Source organism: Manis javanica, chromosome 15, assembly GCF_040802235.1.
Source record: "Manis javanica isolate MJ-LG chromosome 15, MJ_LKY, whole genome shotgun sequence".
Classification (NCBI taxonomy): domain Eukaryota; kingdom Metazoa; phylum Chordata; class Mammalia; order Pholidota; family Manidae; genus Manis; species Manis javanica.
This window is the reverse complement of record NC_133170.1, coordinates 11,194,244-11,216,771: the sequence shown is the minus strand read 5'-3', so window position 1 is coordinate 11,216,771 and position 22,528 is coordinate 11,194,244. Positions and strand designations below refer to the sequence as shown.

Sequence of the window (22,528 nt, the reverse complement as noted above, 5' to 3'; positions counted from 1 at the left end):
ACATGTCACAGTTGTTTCTTTGTTTTAACCTAAGGTTCCCAAGCTTATAGGGAAGCTCATGTAATGCACAGACACAGCAGAGATACTCTGGAGTGACAGTGCAAGCTTGGTCTAATTACTTAACTTCCCTGTGCCTCTATGTCTCCATCTGTGAAATAATATTAATAATAAGAGGTTTCCTAAGGACTGAATGAGATAATTCACATAAAGCCTATGTGGGCATCTAGTAGACTCTCAGCCTGTGCGTGTTATCATTATTAGGGGAAAGATTCATATTGAATCTGAAGTGGGAAAATCTGGCGTCTGCGAAACCCGAATTATTTATAACTTTAGAGAGAAGAAAGGGTCCCCAGAGACTGCACTTCTCTATTAAGCCAAACTTTGTGAAATGACTTCCTTAAAACCCTATTGTACTGCTGATAAGTAGTGATTGGACCTTCGATGCTTCATAAATCCTTCTGGCAAACTGACCGCTCCACGTGGCCAGCATTTCTACTGCTCTATACTGGCAGGTCCACTGGCTTTTTAGCCTTTCCTCAAATTACGGGAGCAACATACAGAAAAAGCTGTTTTCCCCTGGGGCTGCTTCACTGCTTGGATTTGCTGCAGTCCTCAAGTAAACTAAAACTCATTTCCTTAGAAAACCTGATTTTTTTACTTCTCTACTTTTAAAAACCAGTATGGATGCTCTTTCTCACGAATGACGAAGGCATACGTTTTGTCCCTCTATAAGTCAGTCCGATATATGACAGTCTCAATTTATAAAAGAGATATAGGGTTTCTAATATGCAAAAGTTTTGCTACAGAGTCACATTTGCATTTCAGTGTGGTTAGTTTCCAAAATGGAAGTAGATATTATGGCTGTACAATAATGTGATCACCTACTGCAGAAAAATAATCTCAACAGAGAAGAACTGCATTTCTCCCTACCAGTCGATCTTTTGCCAGAGAAAAACATGGTTTTAAAAGTGTGAGCATATGTGTGTGTGTGTGTGTGTGTGTGTGTTATTACAGTTACATGTTTTATACCATAGTGATTCCAGCTGCTTTGAACCAGCTGAACAATACCCTATTGGTCATTATTTCTAATTAAATAAAATATCCTACAACAGGTCTAAGTTGCAATTCATCATCATCCTATGACTCTTTAAGCAGGTATCAGTGAAAAGTAAGTAAGGTTTAGATACAGGAAGGTGGAGGAAATAGAAGATAAAGGAGACTAATGGGAAATCATTTGGGGGAGGCGGCATTAAGGAACGTGCATGCCGATAACTGCCTGGACGATGGGAAACCTTTTAAAAATTCTTGATTCATGAAGTTACATGTGATCTCATTCTCTCAACAATGACAGAATGGGTAGGAACAGGAGGAACTGGAAGCGGGAAACCCGTGTGGGAGTAAATTCTAGAAAAAAGGAGCAGACAGTGAACGGTAGAAATTATGCTACCTGCAGAATGAACACCAGCTAAGATGACAAACCAGGAAGACAGAACCAGTTTTCACTCTAAAGCCCCCATTTCCACCCCCTCATGTTTTAAATATGTAACCATTCATAACCAGGGCCCAAGGATGGATCACTCTTTCAATCTGTAACTATTCTAAATCTGAAGCCACAGAGCCAAGAGCCGATATTCCCCAGTGTTCTGCCTTTCATGAGTGCGATTTGTTCTTGTCCTGAAGGTCCGCTTGCATGCCTGGTGCTTGCTGTGCAGAGGCACTTTGCATACCAGCTGGCATGCATTCTCGGTGGTTTGCCCTCTTGATCATAAGAGATATTGCACACCTTAGAGATCTTTGTATTATTTAATGAGACATTCAGCAGCACTCCCTCCACCCCAAGGCAGCCAAAAGTCAAACTTTAGGAGAAAAATCTTTGTAGAGGGAATGAAGATTTATGATGTCTCCTTGGCACATCTTGTTTTAATAGCTTCCATTGGTCACAACTGGATAAACTGTGAGGTTCCTCTCTAAATCCTTCCCCTGCCCCTTCCTCACTCCTGTAACCTTCTGCCATTCAAACATGTAGTTTCTGCTTTCCCTGCAGGTTGCCAGGTACACATAAAAGGAAAGCATGAAAAAAAGACAAAAAAAGGATAACTGTCTCCGTTTGTTTGGGCTGCTACAACTAAAGGCCACAGAAAGGACAGCCTATAAACAACAGGCATTTATTTCTCACAGTCCTGGAGGCTGGCAGGCCAGCACCATGGTGCCATTAAGGCTTCGCATTCTGTCCTCACATGGTGGAAGGGGCAAGAGGTCTCTTGGAGCCTCTTTAATAAGCACTAATACTAGTCATGAGGGTTAGTCACCTCCCAAAGGACCCACCTCCTAATACCATCACCTTTGCAGGTTACGATTCAAAATGTGAATTTTAGGGAGCCACATTGAGACTATAAAAAAACTTCCAAATATTTCCTATTTGTTAGGTGATGAACGTACATACACATATACACATTTTAGTGAAAGAATCAAAGGTCCTTGTACACTGGCATATGAACCTATTATTCTTATCAAATGAGTCTTGAAAGATTTGAGAGTTTATTTGGGTGTGTTGGTGTTACTCTGACAAAAAGACGTGCACACACACACTAACACCCACTCTTTATAGGCACAGTTAACATACTACATGACTCCACCCTCTGCTAGACACATCTACATCAGGCCCTGAGTTCCACACACATTTCATACACCACCACCATACAAGGCAGATATTATTATGAACCCCATTTAACAGATGAGAAAATTCGAAGAGGTTTGATGATTTGCAAGGATGGCTCACAAGACTCTCGCAAAGGACCCCAGCCAGGGCAGCTAGGAGCATTCCAGGATACAAAAGAACACGAGGTAAAATCAGCAAAGGAATAAGGTACATAGGAAAAAGTCCAGAGAAAACCAGGTGCAAACGTCCAGGAGTCCCCTCCCAGCAGAGGTCCACAGGATGCACTTCATTCTTACAGCAAAGAGTTGCAATAACACTGGCAAAACGTCTACGAGGGAAGCTCATTCAGTGCCTAAGGTTTTTATTGGGGGCTGGTCACCTAGGCTACTTCTACTTAGCACATACCAGAATTTCAGACTCCCATAAAGAAAGCAGATGTTTAGCAGAAACCACATTATTTATACAAATAGTTAAGGCACAGTGAGCCATTCTTATCAAGAAAGTACAGAAACCCTCTCAAAATCCAAGCTCCCAGACACCGACCAAGGGCCAGCCTTGCAAGCAGACCTTTCCAAGCCTGGCAGTCTCAGGCCTCCTTCGTTATCTTTTTGCTGCCCAGAAGTAGACTGAGAGGCCTTGACCAACTGTGGAGAAGAAGATAGGGGCCCTCTTTGAAGGCAAGGGACACAAAGTCTTCCAGTGCTTTTCTTACATTCACTTTAGAGGTAACCAAACTGGGTGTCAGGGAGCTTGAGCGCCTTAACCAAAGAAACACACCAAGGAGGAGGCAGGGATGGTCCCGGAGCCCAGCCAGGCCTTCAGACCACACAGCGCACAAAACAGACGGGAACTAGAAAAGCAGTCTGTGCAGTCCATGTCCAGCCTCAGCAATCAGTGAGGATCCTGATCAACTCATTTAATTTGTCCTCATTCACTGTGCCATTTTATTACAAAGCGAATAAGCAAGAACATTCTGCACAGATAGCTTCCTGGTTTTGCATGACAGCATTTGTAGAGCCCCAGACATTTTCCAACCAGGTATGTGGTAACATGCTCTCTCATTTCCCCCCTTTGTTCAACTTAGGCCATCACAAAATGCCATTCATTTATTGAAAAATAGTGTGAGTCATTCTTAATAAATTGCAAGAAAATAAAGGATAATGAGAGGGGAGGGAAAGAAGGGCAAACCTCTTCTTTACACAAGAATGCCAGCTGACCAGTGCTGACCATGATGCAGTTCACATCAGTCAAGGGATGCTGAAGGCATCAGATGAAAGTTTGCTGGAGAATGGAATGGGTATTCACCATCTCAAAATCTCACGCCACTAGGTACATATGAATTAAAAGGGGAAATGTCCCATTATGAGGTAGAGATGGCGGCCATCATCTTCACCACGTTATCAAGCTTAACATGGCAAATAAAGGTTAACACACATTGTATGCCTCCGATGTGAGGCAGTGAGGAGTACACAACCTCACTTTGGTTATATTCTTAACTACAGGTTTAACCCAAATCTAATATGAAAAACTAGATGAATCCAGAATGTGGGACATCCTACAAAACAACTGGCCTGACTCTTCAAAACAGTGTCATGAAAAATAACAGCAACAAAAAGGATAGTTCTAGATTAAAAGAGATGAATGAGACACAACAATCAAATGCAATGTGTAAACAAAACCAATTTGCACAAAGCTATAAAAGACATTTTGAGGCCCAATGGAAAAATTAGGATATGGATTAGAGATGAGGTGATCTTACTGTATTAGTTTTAATTTTGTCACATGTGCTATTAAGAGAATCCCTATTCATGGGACACAAAGTATTCAGGTGAGAAGTATCATAATAGCTGGAATTTATTTTCACATAATTTAGCACTTGAGAGGAAAAAAAAAGCATAGGAAATGGTTAACCACTGATAGATTGAGATAAAGGGCATAGAGCTGTTTTTTAAAATATTCTTTCATAACTACAGTAAATGAGATGGTAAACTATGTATCAACATGGCTAGGCAATGGTGGCCAGTTGTTTAGTCCGACACAAGCCTAGATGTTGCAGTTAAGGTGTTTTTTAGATGTGATTAACCTTTAAATTAGTAGACCTTACATAAGGCAGATCACCCTCCATAGTGTGGGTGGGCCTCATCAAATTAGTTGAAGGTTTTAAGAGAAAAAAAGACTGAGGTTTCCAGAAGAAGGCATTTGGCCTCAAGAATGCATCATAGAAACCCTGCTTGAGTTTGTAGCCTGCCTGGTCAGCCTTGCAAATTTCTAGCCAGGGATATGACATCAGCTCATCAGAATCTCCAGCCTGCTGGGCTTGCTCTGCAGATTTCAGACTTGCTAATGACCCACACAATCATGTGAGTCACTTACTTAACATAAATCTGTCTCTCCATATATGTGCTATAGGTTCTATTTCTCTGAAGAACTCTGCCTAATACAGTAAGTTTAGAAGTCCTGAAAATAAAAAGTAGTGGAGAAATTATATAATAACATATATATACTTGCAGATATATATATCTATATAAAAATATTTACATATAAATACATATATACATATACTTTCTATATTAATACATAGAGTTGCAATATGTTTATGTATATGTATATATAAAATCTGTAAGTATAAATATATAAATAAAATGTCATAAAATATATGGTTATACATATATATAAAATTTTCTCACTTATCTGCAAAATGTGAGACATAATAACCAAAAACCATCTATAATTTCCAAACGCCACTTCAGTTCTAAATTATGATCTTCATTCTCTTATTACAATCTTTATCTGAAACAAGAGTCATCTATTTTGAGTTAAATTTCATCTCTTTGAGGACACTGAAATGACCAAAATTCCAGTTACGGGAGAGAAAGATAGGAATGTAAGCAATTTATACAGACGAGTTAAGTGGCAATGCTGGAAAAACAGAATGTTATCATTTAACTTTAAAATATTTGCCTGGAATTCCAAGTAAACATGGTGGCCACAGTTTCTTTTTCCAGAGTCAATGAAACAGCATTTTTTAAAAGAGAAGTTCGGTGCGTAGAGAAAAGAGAAGGGGAGTCAAGACAACAGCAGGGAGTGACAGCCTCCCATTCCGACGGCAGCCAGCTGACAGTGGAGGCTTATGAGCTCCATAAGCTAGAAGATACTAGAACCATAGTGTCCAAAGGAGATACTGGTGAAGAGCTGACTTCTTTCACAGACTCGCTGGAGGACTCAGAAGAGAGGCACCAGGGACTTCCCAAGAGGAGGCATCTGTAAAACCGTGTGTTGAAAGGCATGAACTTGGGAGAGTACAATCACAACACGTTATATTTTTCTCTCACCCCTGCCCTTTAAACCCAATTTTTAAATCAACCTCCCCGTCTGGGGATAATCAAGCTGATACTATAGTGTTTCCAGTCACATTTTAGTATGAGCACAGTCTTGTTTTCAAGTATCTAAAGCACCAGTCTGACTGGAAATTAAACTTTCACCTCACATTGCCACGAAAGCTGTTGGTCTCGGCAGCGGCCACCCGACCCCAGGCAGCTCAGGATGGGCCGCGTCCAGCTGGAACAGGGCCTGCTGTTCTTTCACCACCTTCCCTGTTCCACCTCCTCTCCACTCCCCAGCTGCTGCTTCCGGATGCCCAGGGTCATGCCTGGACCGTGAATGAGAGGAAATGGGAAAGGCCCTATTTGCCTGGGGCCATTGTAGTCGGACATTGCCCCCCACCCGCCACCCCTCCAGTGGCCAATGCTGGCTTTTTTTTAGCATCATGGGGCATTTATGGATGCTTCACACACCCTTCTTCCCTTCCCTCACTGCCCCCATCAGAGGAGACATCTGCCCTCAGTTCCCCACTGCAGGGATGCATGCTCTCCCTTGCCCTTCATCTCCCTTGCCTCTCCAGCTCTGAGTCTGGCATGATACCCTATGCAGCCTCTGGCATCTGGGCTCTCCCTGCTCCAGCCAGCTGCCTTCTCAGACAGGGTCCTTTCAAGGTGATTCTATATGTTTTCTTTCCTCAGAGTCCACAGAGCACATAAGGTTGAAAACCCCTTTATTGTCTCCCAGCCAGCAATGACTGCCCAGGGTAGAGTCAGACAACCATATATTGCCCCACACCCACTGGCCAGTGAGCACAAGTCAAGTCTCAAGAAATCTCCAGCCTCTACTCCAGGCCCTTTAGGAAATGAACCCACAGATCTCCTTAGTTTTTGCTGAGTATTATGTTGAGAATCACTCCCTCCCACCTCTAGGGTAAAGGGACAGAGCAAGCACACCTTGCTTGACCAATAATTGTTTTTCTTCCAAATAACCCTTTTCCTATTCGCCTGTGAAATCTCCAGCCTTCTCTTAAATCTAAATTAGAGATAAGTAACAAGTTAGGGTGCAGAAGTAGAGATAAGTTGCAGAATTGGTTTTGCTATCCTTTAGAAAGCTCTTTGGATGCATCTAGTATTTCTCTCTTGGAACGTGGACGTACTTGTCTATCTGGGCTCAGCCTGGAGCCTCTGTGGGTGCAACTGTCCTATTTAACATCCTGTGTCACCCGTATAAGATTCATGTACACCAATCTCTGGGTCTCCATGCCCACCCAGCACAGCTGGGTACCTACACCTTCTGGATTCCAGCAGGCAATAGGTGTATTCAATGGAGAAATAAGCACAAAAGATGCATGTTTGAGGGATTCTAAACACTGTTTTTCAGGGAGGTTAAGTGAAAATCCATGCATTAAATGATGAAACCTCTAGTTACATGTCCTGGGTGGTCTTGCAGAACACTGGCAGGAAGTCCTGTGCAGAGTGGATGATTTTTCCTGCAAAAAGTACATAACACCCTGAGAAAAGACCAAGAGTTAAGAATATTTGGGAGTCTTCCAATGAAATGGTCTAGTTGCTTCCATGTCCTAATATAACTGAACTGGCCAGAGAAGGTGCCAACCATGTAAATAGAACTCCCCATAGGTTCTTAATGCCTCATTTTCGAATGGATTATCATAAGCCACCAGGTATTTGAAGAAAGCCTCCTAACTTAAAAGGCAACTCTACCCACCAAAAAATTAAAAAAGCTGAAGCAAAAAAGAGATATTGGGGGAGTGGCAACATAGCAGAAGACAAAATTTTAATGATAGAATTAGTTTCCTCAAAAATAAAGGTTTTGATTAACTTCCTCAAAAATATAGGAAAGATATTTCACCCACGAAACAAAAGTAAGTACTTTTTTAAAGGAATAAGTAGAGAATTTTAAAAGCTCTTAAAAATATGAAGGCTAAAATTTTTAAATTCAAGGAAAAGGTTGAAGTTGACATTGATGAAATTCTCCCCCCAACACCCCCCCCCCATATATCAGACACTAGGAGAGAAAATAATTTTAAAATTAGAAGATCAATCAAGGTTGAAGATCAAGCTAATAGAAGTTTAAGAAGAAAACAGGGAAAGAAGAAGTGAAGAAATTATCAAAGATATATGACCAGAAAATTTCCTAGGATGAATAAGGACTCATGCCATCATAAAGTTTCTGAACACTAGCAATAAAAAGAGATCCTGTATGCTTCATGAAAGAATACAAACTAGGCTACATGTAAAAAGGATCTGGAAGAAGAATGCCCTTGGACTTCTCATTTGTGACACAGGAAACTAGAAAACAATGAAATAGTTCTGTAATATTCTGATGGAAAATCATTTCTAGCCTAGAAGGTTATTTGCAGTTAAGTATAAACCAAGTATGAAAATAGAACAAAAGCATTTTCAACCATGCAAGGATCAAAACATTTACCTCTCATGCACTCTTTGGAGAAATATACTCCACACAAATGAGGAAGTAAGCTAAGAAAGAGGAAGCCACAAGATTAAAAAATCTGGGGACCTAATACAGAGGATGCCAAGAAGTTTTAGAAAGATAGCTGTGCCTAACAAGAAATCAGGACACATTGGAGCAAGAACGAGGAGGGCAGCAGAAAAAAGTTGAGAAGAGAAAAGGAACTGACATTTAACCTTTGCAAAATTATGTGAGGCTCTTGGAAGTTGGGAAAACTTTATAATAAGTACATAGTAAAGTAAACAAATGGAAGAAAATAGTGCAATGACTATAAACAGAACAAAATGTGTTAAAAAAAAAGTGTAAGCATCATATACTATTTGACTCATCAGTGACTTTTAAAATGTAGTTTCTTTTTGAAGTGTCTCAGATCCCCCCTGGGACATTCCACTGCGTTTAGAATAAAATCCATACTTGATTTAAAGGGGATTTTACAATGTGGCCCCACTTCTGTAACTCTTGCCCTCACTAAACACCAGGAAGTGTCATTTGCTGTACCCCATGCATAGGACCCTCTATCTCCACTTGGTGCTGGGTTTCTTCTATGGTGCTCAGGTCTTAGCTCAAAGTTCACCTTTTCTGTGAAGCTTTCCTCCACCAGCCACTATGAACTAGTACCAGCTTCCCCTTAACTCTGTCAATCACTCTACCATCATTTCATTTTCTTCCTACTGCATCACCAATTGAAATATTTTATTTGTTACGAGATAAGAGTAAATTGTGGTAAGATTAGTCAATATTTATATACTCCTTGTTTCATACCATGAACTGTTATAACTGCTTTACACCTTTACACTTGTTATTTCATGTCATCCTCACAGCATCCCTATGAGGTAGGAATTTTTAACAATAAGAAATGGAGGCACAGCTAAATCACTTGCCAGGGGTCACTTGAGAGCAAAGCTGTAGCTGGCCCCAGTCTGTGCTCATCAACCACCACGTGACACAGCCTTTCCCCGCTAGGGCCATGAGAGCGGCAATTCTGCTCTTTACCCTCATGGCTCAAGACCTACAGCAGTGTCCCATGCTCACATAATGAGTACTCTCTGACATTTGTTCAAGAAATATGGTACAGCAATCTGACCTAATCATCCTGAGGGAAATGAAAAGAGGGGTGTGGACATTTTGCTTGGAAACCAGTATTTTGTTTGGAAAGCTCACTAACTAACTATCCAAGTTCATCACTTGCAAGTTCTGCTTTCCACATAACTGTAATGCACAATTCCACTAAGATTTCTTCTACAATATAACAAGGATTCCCTTTCCTTTAGTGTCCATGAACATGTTCCTCAATTCTTTCTGAGCCCTTATCAGCAATGCTTTTAACAGGAAAAGACCAATAGCCTATGACTCTAGATATCCTGGAAGATTCTATGCATTTTTCTCCACCATGTTCCTCACTTCCTTCTGATTTCTCACCAGTAGCACCTTTCACTTCCATATTTTCACCAACAGCCCATTCAAGAAAATCTAGGCTTTGCCTGTCAGATACCTCAAAATTCTTCTGTCCTCTACCCAATGACAAGTTTTAAATTACTTCCACATTTTTGGGTATTTGTTACAGCAACATCCCATTAACAGGTAGCAAAAATCTGTATTAGTTTCCTATTTGTTGCTGTAACAAATGACCACAAATTCTGTGGCTTAAAATAATTAATTATCACAGCTTTGAAGGTCAGAAGTCCTAAGTCAATGTATGAGTAGGGCTGCATTCCTTCTGGAGGCCCAATAGTAAGGGTCTGTTTCCAGCTTCTAGAAGCCACCTGCATCTTTGGCCCATGGCCCCTTCTTCCATCTTAAAGCAAGTAGTGTAATATATTTAAATCTTAATCTCTCTGTCTCTCACTCACCTCTGCTTCTGTTACTATATCTCCTAATTGTGACCATTCTAACACCTTTGTAAACATCTTGTGATTAAACTGGGCTCGCCACATAATCAAGAATAATCTCCCCATCTCAAGATTCATAACTTAATCACATCTGTAAAATCTCCTTCACAAGAAAAGTTTCTGGGGATCAGGACATGGACATCTATGAGGGAGAGAGGGGGGATGTTATTCAGCCTACCACACTCTCCAGTCACCTATATGGGCCACACATTAGACTGCATGCAGTTGCACAGTGGTTAAAACACCTGGACAGGCCCTCAGGAAACTACCATCTAGTGGAAGAGTCAGACATCAATCCCGAAACCACCAGATCACCACACGAGTAAATACCAGTGAACCGCAATTAGTGCTCTGAAGGGCTGGGAATCATAGGTGGTCAGAAAGGTTTCTCCGAGGTAGCAGCACTCAACTGAGGCTGGCTGGGTGCTAAGGTGCTGGTCAGATGAGGAGCAGGAAGAAGCTCTGCTGCGCAGAGGGGCCTTCAAGTGCATAGTCCCTGAAGAACAAGTCTGGGGGAGAAGGAGAGATGGAAACAGTGGTAATAAGGTGAGCTTGCAAGTTGATCCCTTTGGGACTTCTTGAGCATGGTGAGGACTTTAGGTTTTATTTAAAGCATAACAAGAGGGGGTTGAGGAATTTTATTTTATTTTTTAAGTAGATGATAGATGTGATTGCTCTCTGGAGAACAGATTAGAGGTGGGGAATGGGGCTGAGCAAGAGGTAAGAGCAAAAGTAGAAACATGTATAGTAAGAGTGTCTTGAAACAGACACATGGTAGCTAAAAAGGAGTGAGTTGCACAAATTCTCCTTAACCAAAAATAATCTACTGGACTTATATAATTCTGTGTGATTCAAAAGTTGGAGATATGACCATAAGTGTGGGTGGCAAATGAGAAATGTAACAAGTTAATGGAGATGAGGAATTAAAGGGACTAGATACCAGAAGGGGGAACGGGCCTGCCGAACCCCTTGAAAGAATAGGAGAAAACAGGACTTGGGATGGACAAGAGAACCATGTGCTAAAAATCTTCAGTGACCAGGATGTCTTTTGATGATAGTGACAAGGGTACCACACCTGATGGTATGAGTTGCAGTAGGGTTTTATAGGAGGAGGCTGACACGGAAACAGCCCTAGGCAGGATGAAGGTGATCAGCCCCTCTCCAACTCCAAGAGAGGAAGGTGGAGAAAATGAGCAACATTCACTGTAGAGGATGGTAGGGAAGTGACCTCACCTAAGGTCAGGGGCAGCAGGAAATACTTAGGGAAGGTGAAGGGGGATGTGCTAACATTGAATCGCAAAGTGTACTGTGGACAAATTTGGGTAGGAGGTTCTAGTGGAGGTTAAGTCAAGATAGAAAACACAGCGCCTCAAGAGAGAATGAAGATGATGGAAGGCATCGTGAAAAAGTGCGACATGGAGAATTTCACTGGTTGCCAAGTTGCCAATGTTGTGAGCTCAACTGGTTTGTTCCCTGGAGAATGCTGTATACTCGGACCTGTCTGTGTTTACCAGTGGTCTGGAGGAGCAGCCAGGCATGCTCTTCCTCATGGTCTGCTGTGGTAAGGGAATGAGGGATTGAATATAGACCCAGAAGTCTGGGGTTGGAAGAAGTAACCATGAATGCGTCTAAACACTCTTACTTCCTTGGCCACCTGGCCTTCTTTCATGGTTCTTACCTCACCTCCACTGTAACGCCTTTCTTGATTTCCCTGCCTAATCTTTTTCATGCATCTGTTGTACATGCAGATGCCTACTGTAGCAAGTATTATACTTTATTACATTTGCTTTTTATCCATCTCTCTCCCTGAGTAGAGTTATTTCTCCAGAGTGAGAATAATGCTTGGACTATTTCTATTTCCCATTACCTAGTGCCAAGGCGTGGTAGCCTTAGCAAGAGCTACATAAGGGCTTAGATGAAACTTGAGTCAATCACTGTTTGCTGGTTATTATTGTAATATATAAATGTTAAGTGTTCAAGAAGAGTTTGTATATTCTTAGCATAGTAGTTACCATATAGTTTGGTGTTCATATTATATTTAACCTGCTTTTGCAATAGATCATTTTCAGTTAGTTACAATTAAATACAACAGTTTATCATCTTATCAAGTTATAGCCTTGGTCTTAACTAAATTGTGCTGTATTACCCAGTATTTCACAGTTTTCTTGATAATGGTTCAAGAGTTACTACCAATTTCACTACAAGGCATTTTCATTTCTTTTTTAAATTGCCATTTTAAATATAATTAATTCACATGTCAAAAATCAAGGAATACATCAATGTATACATTGAAAAGTTTCATGGAGATTTTCCTTTTATCTCTGTGTAGAGAGGTTACTCATTCTTTCCTCCACTCATTGCTTTTAACCTCATTCTTTTTTACACCCAATGAATAATGGGTGATTTCAACCTTTTGTTATTAAAAACAATGCTGCAGTAAATACTCTTGTTTAGGCATCATTTCACACATGTACAAGTCAATACAAGGCATTTCCAATTAAACTAAGTATTAACTATGATGTTGGACCATTAAAGCTATTTCAAGCTATGCAATTAAGTTCATGTGGTTGCAAATGACCCCTCATTCCCAGCTTCAAAGTGTTGTACTTGAACATCAAGTGCTAGACTGATGGGCTAATGCAAAGAATGTTCTAAGAACATTGGTCAAGAAGAGGGAATGTGTCTGGTTGACCAGCAGGCGCAACATTAATGTTAAGAGAAATGTGTGAAATTATTAAGGGAGCATAAACCTTATTGCAATCCTATATGAATTACTGACATTACTTAATAGAATATTTGCTCTCTTACTGAAAAAAGAAAATACCAGTTTAGTTAATAACATTGTGCATTATAACCAAGTAATGAAAACATAATGTTATATTTAAAAAAGAGTAGCATAAAGCTGAAGACAAACTATCAGCAGAGCCAAGCATAAATAGTTGATGGGTATCACCAAAAAGAAGAGGGAAATAAGTTAATTATCAGGGAGATTTTAAACAGTGAATATACTAGGTGGTTGAAGTGCTCACAGAAGATTCAAGAAATCATGGTTCTTGAGGTTTTTAAGTGGAATTGAATTGAAAGCTAGAAAAGTAAACTCAAATGAATAATCCTTCTTTGGCAGAAGAAAATGCCTAAAATGACCTAATAGATTTTTCTTCCTTTCAAAATTCTAGTATTCAATGAACACTGCCTCTAAGTGCCTCTTTTGTTGATTTGTTTGTCAGTGTACGCATTAATTAGTTTGCTTAAAAACTGCATTGTTCACAGCTAAAAAAAAAAAAACATGTTAAACAGTATTGGAATTGGTTAACACTTTCAGACACATGATTTTGTTCTAGATTCTAACTTCCTTGGGATGTAACAGGAGTTTTCTTTATATTACCTGAATATGAAAATAGTAGTGATTTAGCAGACTGGCATTGCTGGGCTTGTTTGTTATGAATTTCATACTGTTCAATTCATATTGTTCTGAATTTTAGTATGAATTTTCCCAGAAATATTTCTAATCTATGCTTACAATCTATTTAGAATCAAATACAGTTTCACCACTGACATTCTATAAAAAAATCAATCACAAAATAGCAATTGTACAGATGAGTTTGGCAACTGGCACTAAAACAGGTAAATACCTACTGCTCTCTGAGTTTTTATAACCCTCTATTTTTGGGGAGTCAATTGAAGCTTTGACTCCAAACAAATCCAGATGTGGAAAAAATGAATTTTCTGTTCAAAAATAAAAGTAGAGAACAGCATCAATTAATCTGATTCAGGAAGTCGAGAAATAGGTAATTGATTTGCCTCAACTATTATCTGTAAAGTACGAAGGGTAGTGCAAGCTTCATGCCAGAGGAATGGAAAATAAGTGCAGAGAGACTGCAGAATATGATCATTATTTTATATCTTGACTTCAAAACGAAACCCTCCTCTTATCTTCCCACCGTCCATCCATATTCATTCCACTGTAAAACATGGTCACCGTCATTAAGAAACTCCTGGGGAGTGAGCCACATAGTGAGTGGTTGAGCGGTACGGTGAATGTATAGATGGGGAAAAGTAGAAATGGTGGAGGAGTCAGAAACAAATAATGTGGAAATGTAAGAGTTCACACAGAGTAAAAGCATTCCGCCTTGAGGACTGCACACCCATAAGAGTTATGAGGGAATAGATTAGAAAAAGACTATGTGCTAAGCTGTCAGTAGACAATGGGGAAGTCACAGAGGTATTTTGAGTGGGGAAATAACTCAAAGAAGTGGAAAATTAAGCTTGAGACTGGTTGAGAGACTTGAAATAATTCAAGCAAGAAGGAATGAGAAAGAGGGAAAAAAAGGTCATCGTAGCATAAATTAGTACTTCAGCCATGGGAGAGAACATACAGATACAGAGAAAACAGAACCCAAAGGGTACGGTATCTGATTGAATGTGGGGGACAAGACAATAAGAAAGAGGTCAAAGATGGCTGGACTTGATTGAGTCAGATATCCACCCCTGCTGTCATGAGCTGGGGCTGAGGCCGGCTCACCTCACAGGAGCACAGCCATGTGGGCCTTCTCCATTGACAGGCACTACAGGTAGGGAAGTTACCCAAGAAATGGGAAGGCTAAGTGCCCCAAACTACTGCAGTCTACTGAGAAATTGTGTAATAATCCTGTTCAACAAAATAATCATGTACACACTCAAAACTAGATTAAGCTCAAAGAAATTAGGGTACAGATTCTCTAAATCAAGTTCTGTAACTATTGTAGGGAACAAAAATAAACCATCTTAAAACCTGCCCCTTTGACATAAGGATTATCATTATTTTTTTAAAATTTTATTTTGGTATCATTAACCTACAACTACATGAAGGACATTATGTTTACTAGGCTCCCCGCTTCACCAAGTCCGCCCCACATCCCCGTTCACAGTCACTGTCCATCAACATACTAAGATGCTGTAAAATCACTACTTGTCTTCTCTGTGTTGCACAGCCCTCCCCATGCCCCCCCCCCCACTATACATGTTCATCGTAATGCCCCCTGTCTTTTTTTCCCGCCCTTATCCCTCCCTTCCCACCCATCCTCCCCAGTCCCTTTCCCTTTGGTTACTGTTAGTCCATTCTTGGGTTCTGTGCTTCATAAGGATTATTTTGAGCTGAAAGCACTTGAGATCCAAGAGATGCAGCAAGAAGCCTTGCTGGAGCTTCCCTTCTCTGACTAAAATCAGACATTTCTAAGAAATGAGGGCTACCATAAATCCCTTCTCCTAGAGAATTTTTACAGCCATTAAGACTGAAAGCCAATAATGAGATGAAACTATGCAAACAAACCTTACCCCATTATTTCCTCCATATATTTACCTTTCCACAGTTGGCTGCCCTTGGAAGCCTATGACCTCTGCCTTTGTCTAATCACTTATCTACAAACATTTTGTTCTTTGTTAAGATGCTATATAAGCCCAAGTTCTAACCATCTCTTTGAGTTACTTATCATTGAATTTCTCTCGTATGCATGCACACTGCATGTGCTATTAAACTTGTTTTTTCTCTTGTAATCTTTTATTAGTCTAATTTGCAGAACCCTGGGCATTGAACCTAAGAGAGTAGAGGAAAAAGCTTTTCCCTCCCCGCACTATACAACTTGGGTCTTTATGAGATAAAATTAAAAACTGGTAATGCACATGCTGCTAAAAAACAAAGAGACCACTTTTCTGTTTGAATTGAAGGCAGGTGATTGCTTGGAGCTTTTCAATATTCAAAGGGTGTGGACCTCTTGCTTACATATTCTTATGTTTCAGATGATTGCAGAGCCATGAGCCAATAGCTCTCCACAGCTCTTAATAACGAGATCGTTTCAGTAGTTTCCACCAGTCTTCCATGCTATATATATAGGGATGCTATTTTTCTTCTTTTAATAAAAAAAATTGAAATACAAAATGTTATGCCTATGCGTGTTTGTACATTTTGCTGGGGAGACTGTCCATATTTTTCATAAGAATTACACAGTGCATCAAACCCAAGAAAGAACCACCAGTGAAGTGGAGAGCACACTAGACTCAGGGTCAGAATACCTAGTTTCTCATTATGTCTTGCTACTTGGGATCTTAAGAAAGTCTAGCATGTTTTCCGATCTTCATTTTCCTTATCTGTAAAATGAGATTAATAACCTTGTACACAATGCTTTCCTTATACAACTCTTTTGAGGTTACAATTCAATATTATGTAATTTAAATGACATTTAAAAAATAAAACATAATTATCTCAAGCAAAAGAATCCTTCCTCAAGCTTGGATATGTTTCTTCTGCAACACCAGCAAAACTTTACAAGTACACAACATTCACCAATATGGGAAACCACGAAATCCCTGAGCAATGAGGGTCCCCCATTGCAGACGTTACAGCTCCATTTCAACTCTACCTTTTATCCTCAGAGTTCAAAGAAACACTTCTTATGATTTCATATTCTGGAACTAAAATCTAGAGACTAAAATCCAAGCAAGCTAAAGTGAAATGAAATGCACTTGGCAAAATCACCCTTTAAGGTAGTGGTGGCCTGCTAACTGCTGAGTGGTCATCCTGTGCCCATCCGTCCTTGGCCTCATGCCCAGGCTGCATTGAGATCTTTGTTGGTCACGTTAAAAGACATTTGTGGCATGTTTGGCTTAGACCATCCCAACAGGTGTTCCTTTTGTCTAGATTTAGAAGGAGTCATATTTGAACTCCCCAACGACAGGCTTGTTAGGCTTGTTAGGGCATCTATAGTCACAACAGCAAAATCGTTTATCAGATTAAGGGACAGACTATAAATGCAATTTATCAAATATCCAGATCTACATATCACAATAAAGGACTAGTGAGTTGGTTCATATTAAATGAAATATAGGACTATTGTTCAGGGAACTAGCTCAGTTTTATAAGTAGTGCAGAATTTTTCCATCACAAAGAATTACGTACTTTTTAGTTTAACTTCTACGGGCTATTGCTTGTTCTAATTTTCTCTATTATATTACTTTCTTCCCTTTTTCCTCTATTCTTTATTTTTTTCTTATAGTTTTGGAACATGATTATCTCTTTCTTTAAAATGTTTCTTTCCCCACTAATCACTAAACACAATAATGTTTTGCACAATAGTGTTTTCCCAAAAAAGAAAGCCACAGCCTGTATGACAAAAGAAAAATATTTATATGATGTGCTACAGCGTATTAATAAGGTGATCTAACTCCTAAGTTATTTTAAGGATGTTAGTATTCAATTTCTGAGGTAATATTCAGCTTGTGGATTTGCGCAAATAATCAGAAGCAAAATGCAATTGGTATTTGGACCCTGGTATTGCAGAAAAAAAACAAATCTCCTTTGGCTCTGTGTTCAACATTAACATTGTAAATTACATACTAGATTCTACGACAAAAATATTTGCAAATATTTGAAAAAGCTATGTTTAGGAATCAGAGCGTCCTACATTCTTAATTTTGAGATATTTAAAGAATTTCAGTTGTATCTCACATTTATGTCTCAGCTGATTTATACCAAAACCAATGACAGCAGTCTTAGTTGAATGGACCCTGACAGGTACCGCCAAGTGGGCTACAAAGGATCAGAAAAGCCTACCAAGTAGGAATGTTTATCACATGTTATGTTAAACACTTAGAGCATTTGGACAGCTGCTAAGGAGATAAAGTTACAACACAAAGGCTGCCTGCATTTACAACTGTAAAGTGAGCAGACCAGCCAGTTTCCTACTGTTGTGAAAAAAAATGATCTTATCATATAGAAAGTAGAGGATGTATCATATAGAGAGTAAAGGATAATGATGTTTATCATGGAAGGTTCCAGATTCTCACTGTAATTTTTTTTATATCTTGACTTCATAAGGCTTGACTTGGACATAAGGCTGAACGTTCCACTGGGTTTCCCTAGGGTGGCATTTGTTATTTAGAGGAATTGTGGTTGCCAAGCCTACAGGGAAATAGGGAAAGCTCTTCATTTTCATCTTCCAAATCCACTGAGAAGAGACCATTCAAAGAAGCAGACAATGTGCAACCCCAAAACGTATAACGAACTCAAACACTCAAGATGGCCATAGTTTAGAAACAATTCTTCATTTATGCCCAGACATAGTTTACTCATAAGGCCAGACTTCTCAGGTGAATCACACTGCTATCCAGCTGTTCATTTCCCTGGTCTATATCTTGATATTAGAAATAAGGAACTGCAGGGGGCAGGACATGACCATCCCAAAAGATGCCTCTTTGGCATAAGAATGATTTTGGACTGGTTATTTTTGAGAGGCTGCACACTCAGGAGAACCTTTGAAAACTGTAGAAGCTGCCCTTTTCTGAGAGAAATATACATTTACAATGGAAATCATCACTTGTAAGTGAGTCTACCTCTCTGCCCAGGAAGAGAAGGATGATTAATCTCTAGAGAAGGCACTGACTTAAATTCGTAACATTACTCTTCTTTGCCATCCATGCATTGCCAGATAACCTCCTGTAAGTGCCCCCCACGGTCCCCCAAACCCGGCCAACCTCTTTCCTTTGTCTTTAGCTGAAGATGATATTCAAGGGGTGGCTTGAGCCACTTAGGGGAGTTACTCAGTTTTCCTGGGTCTTTCCCAGGTATACAGGAGATAAAAATGTTATTAAACTTCTGTTTATTTTTCTCCTGTTGATCTGTGTTTTATTACAAGGGGTGGTCTCAGACAAGAACCTATGTGTCCATCTTAAAACCTAACTCCCAGACAAGGCCGAGTCTGGAGATATTGTTGGGGACAGATCATGGTGCCAATGTGCAAAGAACATTAAAAAAAAAAATAATAATGACCATGATAGCAATACTTAGGTAAAAGGTAAATAGGAAGGTTTTTGAAATAATAAAAACAAATGTAAAGGGCCGTCATGTATTCCTTAGGTCATGTCTAGAATATAACCATTTCTTTCCTAATCTCAGTCCAATATCAGAAAACAGAAATGAGACTAAATGAAGATAACCTCCACTTTCCCGTGTTATGAAAATACCCTGCAAAAGGGATGGGGGCTTTTGGCCTCATGTTAAAGCCATCAACTTACAAAAATGCATAATCTACTACAACTCCACATAGGACAGGGAAAAGCAAGACTGTTTTATTCTCATAATTTTCTCCTTTTACGTACTAAGGCTATACTTAACCAAAGTGTATTTTTCAGCTGAAATTAAACAGCGGTAAGCAAGCCAGAAATAGAATATCTGCAGTTAGAAGAAAAAGATTGCTATTATTTTTCATTGTGGCACATTTGCATCATCTCTTTTTAATACAAAACAGTAGTTTCCACTCAGTTCCTGCTTAGTCTTGTGGAAAATTTTATTTGGTGATAAAGACACCATTTACCTATTATTTCTTGTAACAGAAATTGTAACAGAAATTGTGGACTGGGGTGGGCAGTGGGTAGACGCAGTTGAGAACCATACTTGATGTCCCTCCCTCGAAACTCATTTTACTTCTCCTGAAAGTTCAGATTGCATATCACTTACTTCCAAGACCTTAGATTGCCCGTCCTTCATCTCCTTTAGAAAAGCTGCTGTTCAGTTTTTTAATGTCACTGCAGCTTTCCAATGTGTAACGCCAGGAAAACCGAAAACTTAGTGCTTATTTCTACACCCAACCCTTGAGAAGCAAGGGGCAGCCAGGCTATTTACCTTGAAGGGCTTAAGAATAAAAGCCATTAGGGTGCTCACTCCACCTAATTAAAAAAAGTCACTGGGCTTATAGGATTTGTAAATCCTCATAGCTTTGATTTGCACAAGCCAAACAGGAGCCTTCTGCTTTTAACAGCGATGGGGCAGTTTTCCCCCACCCCCGGCCACCCTCCTCACCTAGTCCCGGGGCAGCCAGCGCGTACGCGCAGCAGGAATCCCGGGCGTCCAGCCAGGGACACCCCCAGCCCTCTTCCCCAAACTCCCCCACCTCCTGTGCATCTCAGAAATTCAGAAAAGCATCCTCTTCCTTTCCACACTGCAAAACAGGCAGCGGAGGCAGAGGCGAGCAGTCTTTTATGTCCGCTCACAAATGCTGCCGTAAAAAAGCCCGAGGAGGCACACATCCTGTGAGCGGTGGTTGAACAAAGTCTGAAAAGAATGGAAAGTCTCGACCAACGAAGACTGACAAGGAGAGTGCGTGGGAACAAACCACTGGGGGCCCTTCCTCCGACGTCCCCTCTCTACCAGCGGTGGCTTTGTGGCATCGCTGCCTCGATTCACGCATGCATTTCGGTAGCGCACCATCAACATCCTAAGCAGTTACCTTCATCGTTCCGTCGGCGGAGAGGAGCAGGCGAGCAGAGCGGAGCGAAGCCGGGCGGGGCGGCGGGGCGGCGGGGCGGCAGCTCCACACGTGGCGCGCGGACGGCGGACTGGCCCCTCGCGGCGGGGATGGCCGGCCTCCGGCAGATTGCATCAGCAGGAAGAGGCTCGAGGCTGTTTCCCCCAGACCGCCCCCGGAGGGTGAGTGGCTCCCGGCACGGAGGCAGACCCGGCGCCCGGCCCCCGCCTTGCTCAGCGCGCACTCGGTGGGGGTGGGGGGAGGTGCCCGTGTTTCCAGCAAGTCACCACGTGTCACCCCTGAACGGGTGCCTGTGCGTGTGTCTCCGAGGGCGGGGACGCCTTGCATCTGTCCCCGATGTGGGATGTGGGACGTCGGAGGACAAGGAAGCATCTTAGGTTTTGATGGCGGTTCCCTCCTTGGCTGGCTGCCTGCCCAGTTCACTTCCCACGGTCCGCGGAGTAACCTTCCCCCAAGCCCCTGACCCCTATCATCCAAAGCAGAAATTTTAAATCGCATTTTTGGAAAAGTTAAGAATATGTGCCTGGTTTGTAAAAGTTTGCCCGTCTCTGATTCTCCAACCCCTTGCTCCAGGCCCCCATTCACCCCCAGATACGACCATTTTTTGCCAGCTTCTTATATGTATCTGGGGGAAATAATCTTGATCCTTTGAGCACATAAAATGCTTTCTGATTTGAACATTGCCTGCTAGCCCAGTTATTCCCTGCGAGCTCCTCGCCACCTCCACACAAGGGCTCCGGCTTTGCCGCTTCTGCATGTTTTTAACGCTCAGGTCAGGTTCTGCCACATAGTTTAAATGCCTTCCTGGTCGACCCCACCTCGCAAGATGGCAATCTGGCGGCCTCCTGTTTTTGTAAATCTCAGGTGAAGTCTTTCCTGTGAAGCCATCGCTGAGTTCCTCCAGCAGAAGTGAACCCTTCGTCTGTTCACTGTGCTTTGTTTGTATTTATTAAAATCGATTTTCTTAATCTTATGTATTTGCACAGATGTTACTTCTTCAGATGATGAACTTCTTGAAGGTAGATCCTTTGTCATATTCATTTCCTACACCCACTGGCCTTCTTCGGGGAGGGAGCATTGAATACACGTGTGTGCGTGAGGGCTCAACAAATGTTTGTTAGGCACATGAATGACAGTCATTCATTCAGCAAGTTTCTTGATCTCTTATTACATGTCAGGCACTAAGCAAGACACTAGGGATAGGGCAGTAAACAATAACAAAATGTTCTAAGACTCATGGGACCTATATTTTAGTGTGGGAAATAGAAAATAAACATTACCTCAGGTAGCAAAATGCTCATCACCTGATGAATGGATAAATAAAACATGATATATTCATACAATGGAATATTATTTGGCAAAAAAAAATAAAAGATATGAACTGACACATGCTGGAACATGAATTAACATTGAGAACATTACACAAAGTGAAATAACACAGTCACAAATGACCACAGATTGTATGTTTCCACTTATCTGAAATGTCCAGAACAGGTTGATCCATGGAGACAAAAACATAGATGCTGTTGCCAGTCTAGGCAGAGGAGGGAAAAGGGAGTGCCTGCTAGTGGGTAGTGGGTATACAGTTTCTTTTGGGGGTGATTAACATGTTCAAAAATTAGATTGTGGTGATGGTTGCACAACTTTGTGAATTCACTAAAAAACAGTTTTACTCTTTAGGTGAATGTTATGATATGTGAATTATATATCTCAATAAAAGTTATCTTAAAACTTAGGTGGCAAGTAGTAAATTTTTTGAAGAGAAAATGGAGCATGGCAAGGGTATAGAGAACAATGGGGCAATAGACCTGGATGAATTTGTGTGTAAATTCTAGGGCATACCAGGCAATGACTTATAAGATCAAATGGCCTTC

At 40.8% G+C, this 22,528-nt stretch overlaps 1 protein-coding gene across 1 annotated transcript in view; it reads right to left on the bottom strand.

The window, feature by feature from the left end:
- Window positions 1–20,876, bottom strand: part of BCAT1 (branched chain amino acid transaminase 1) — a 108,679-nt gene extending 87,803 nt beyond the window's left edge. The window contains exon 1 of the mRNA XM_073222340.1: window positions 20,616–20,876. Coding sequence (XP_073078441.1) covers window positions 20,616–20,768 — 153 coding nt within the window. The 5' untranslated portion in view covers window positions 20,769–20,876. The remainder of the gene's footprint in view (window positions 1–20,615) is intronic.
- Between the last annotated feature and the right edge of the window lie 1,652 nt (window positions 20,877–22,528).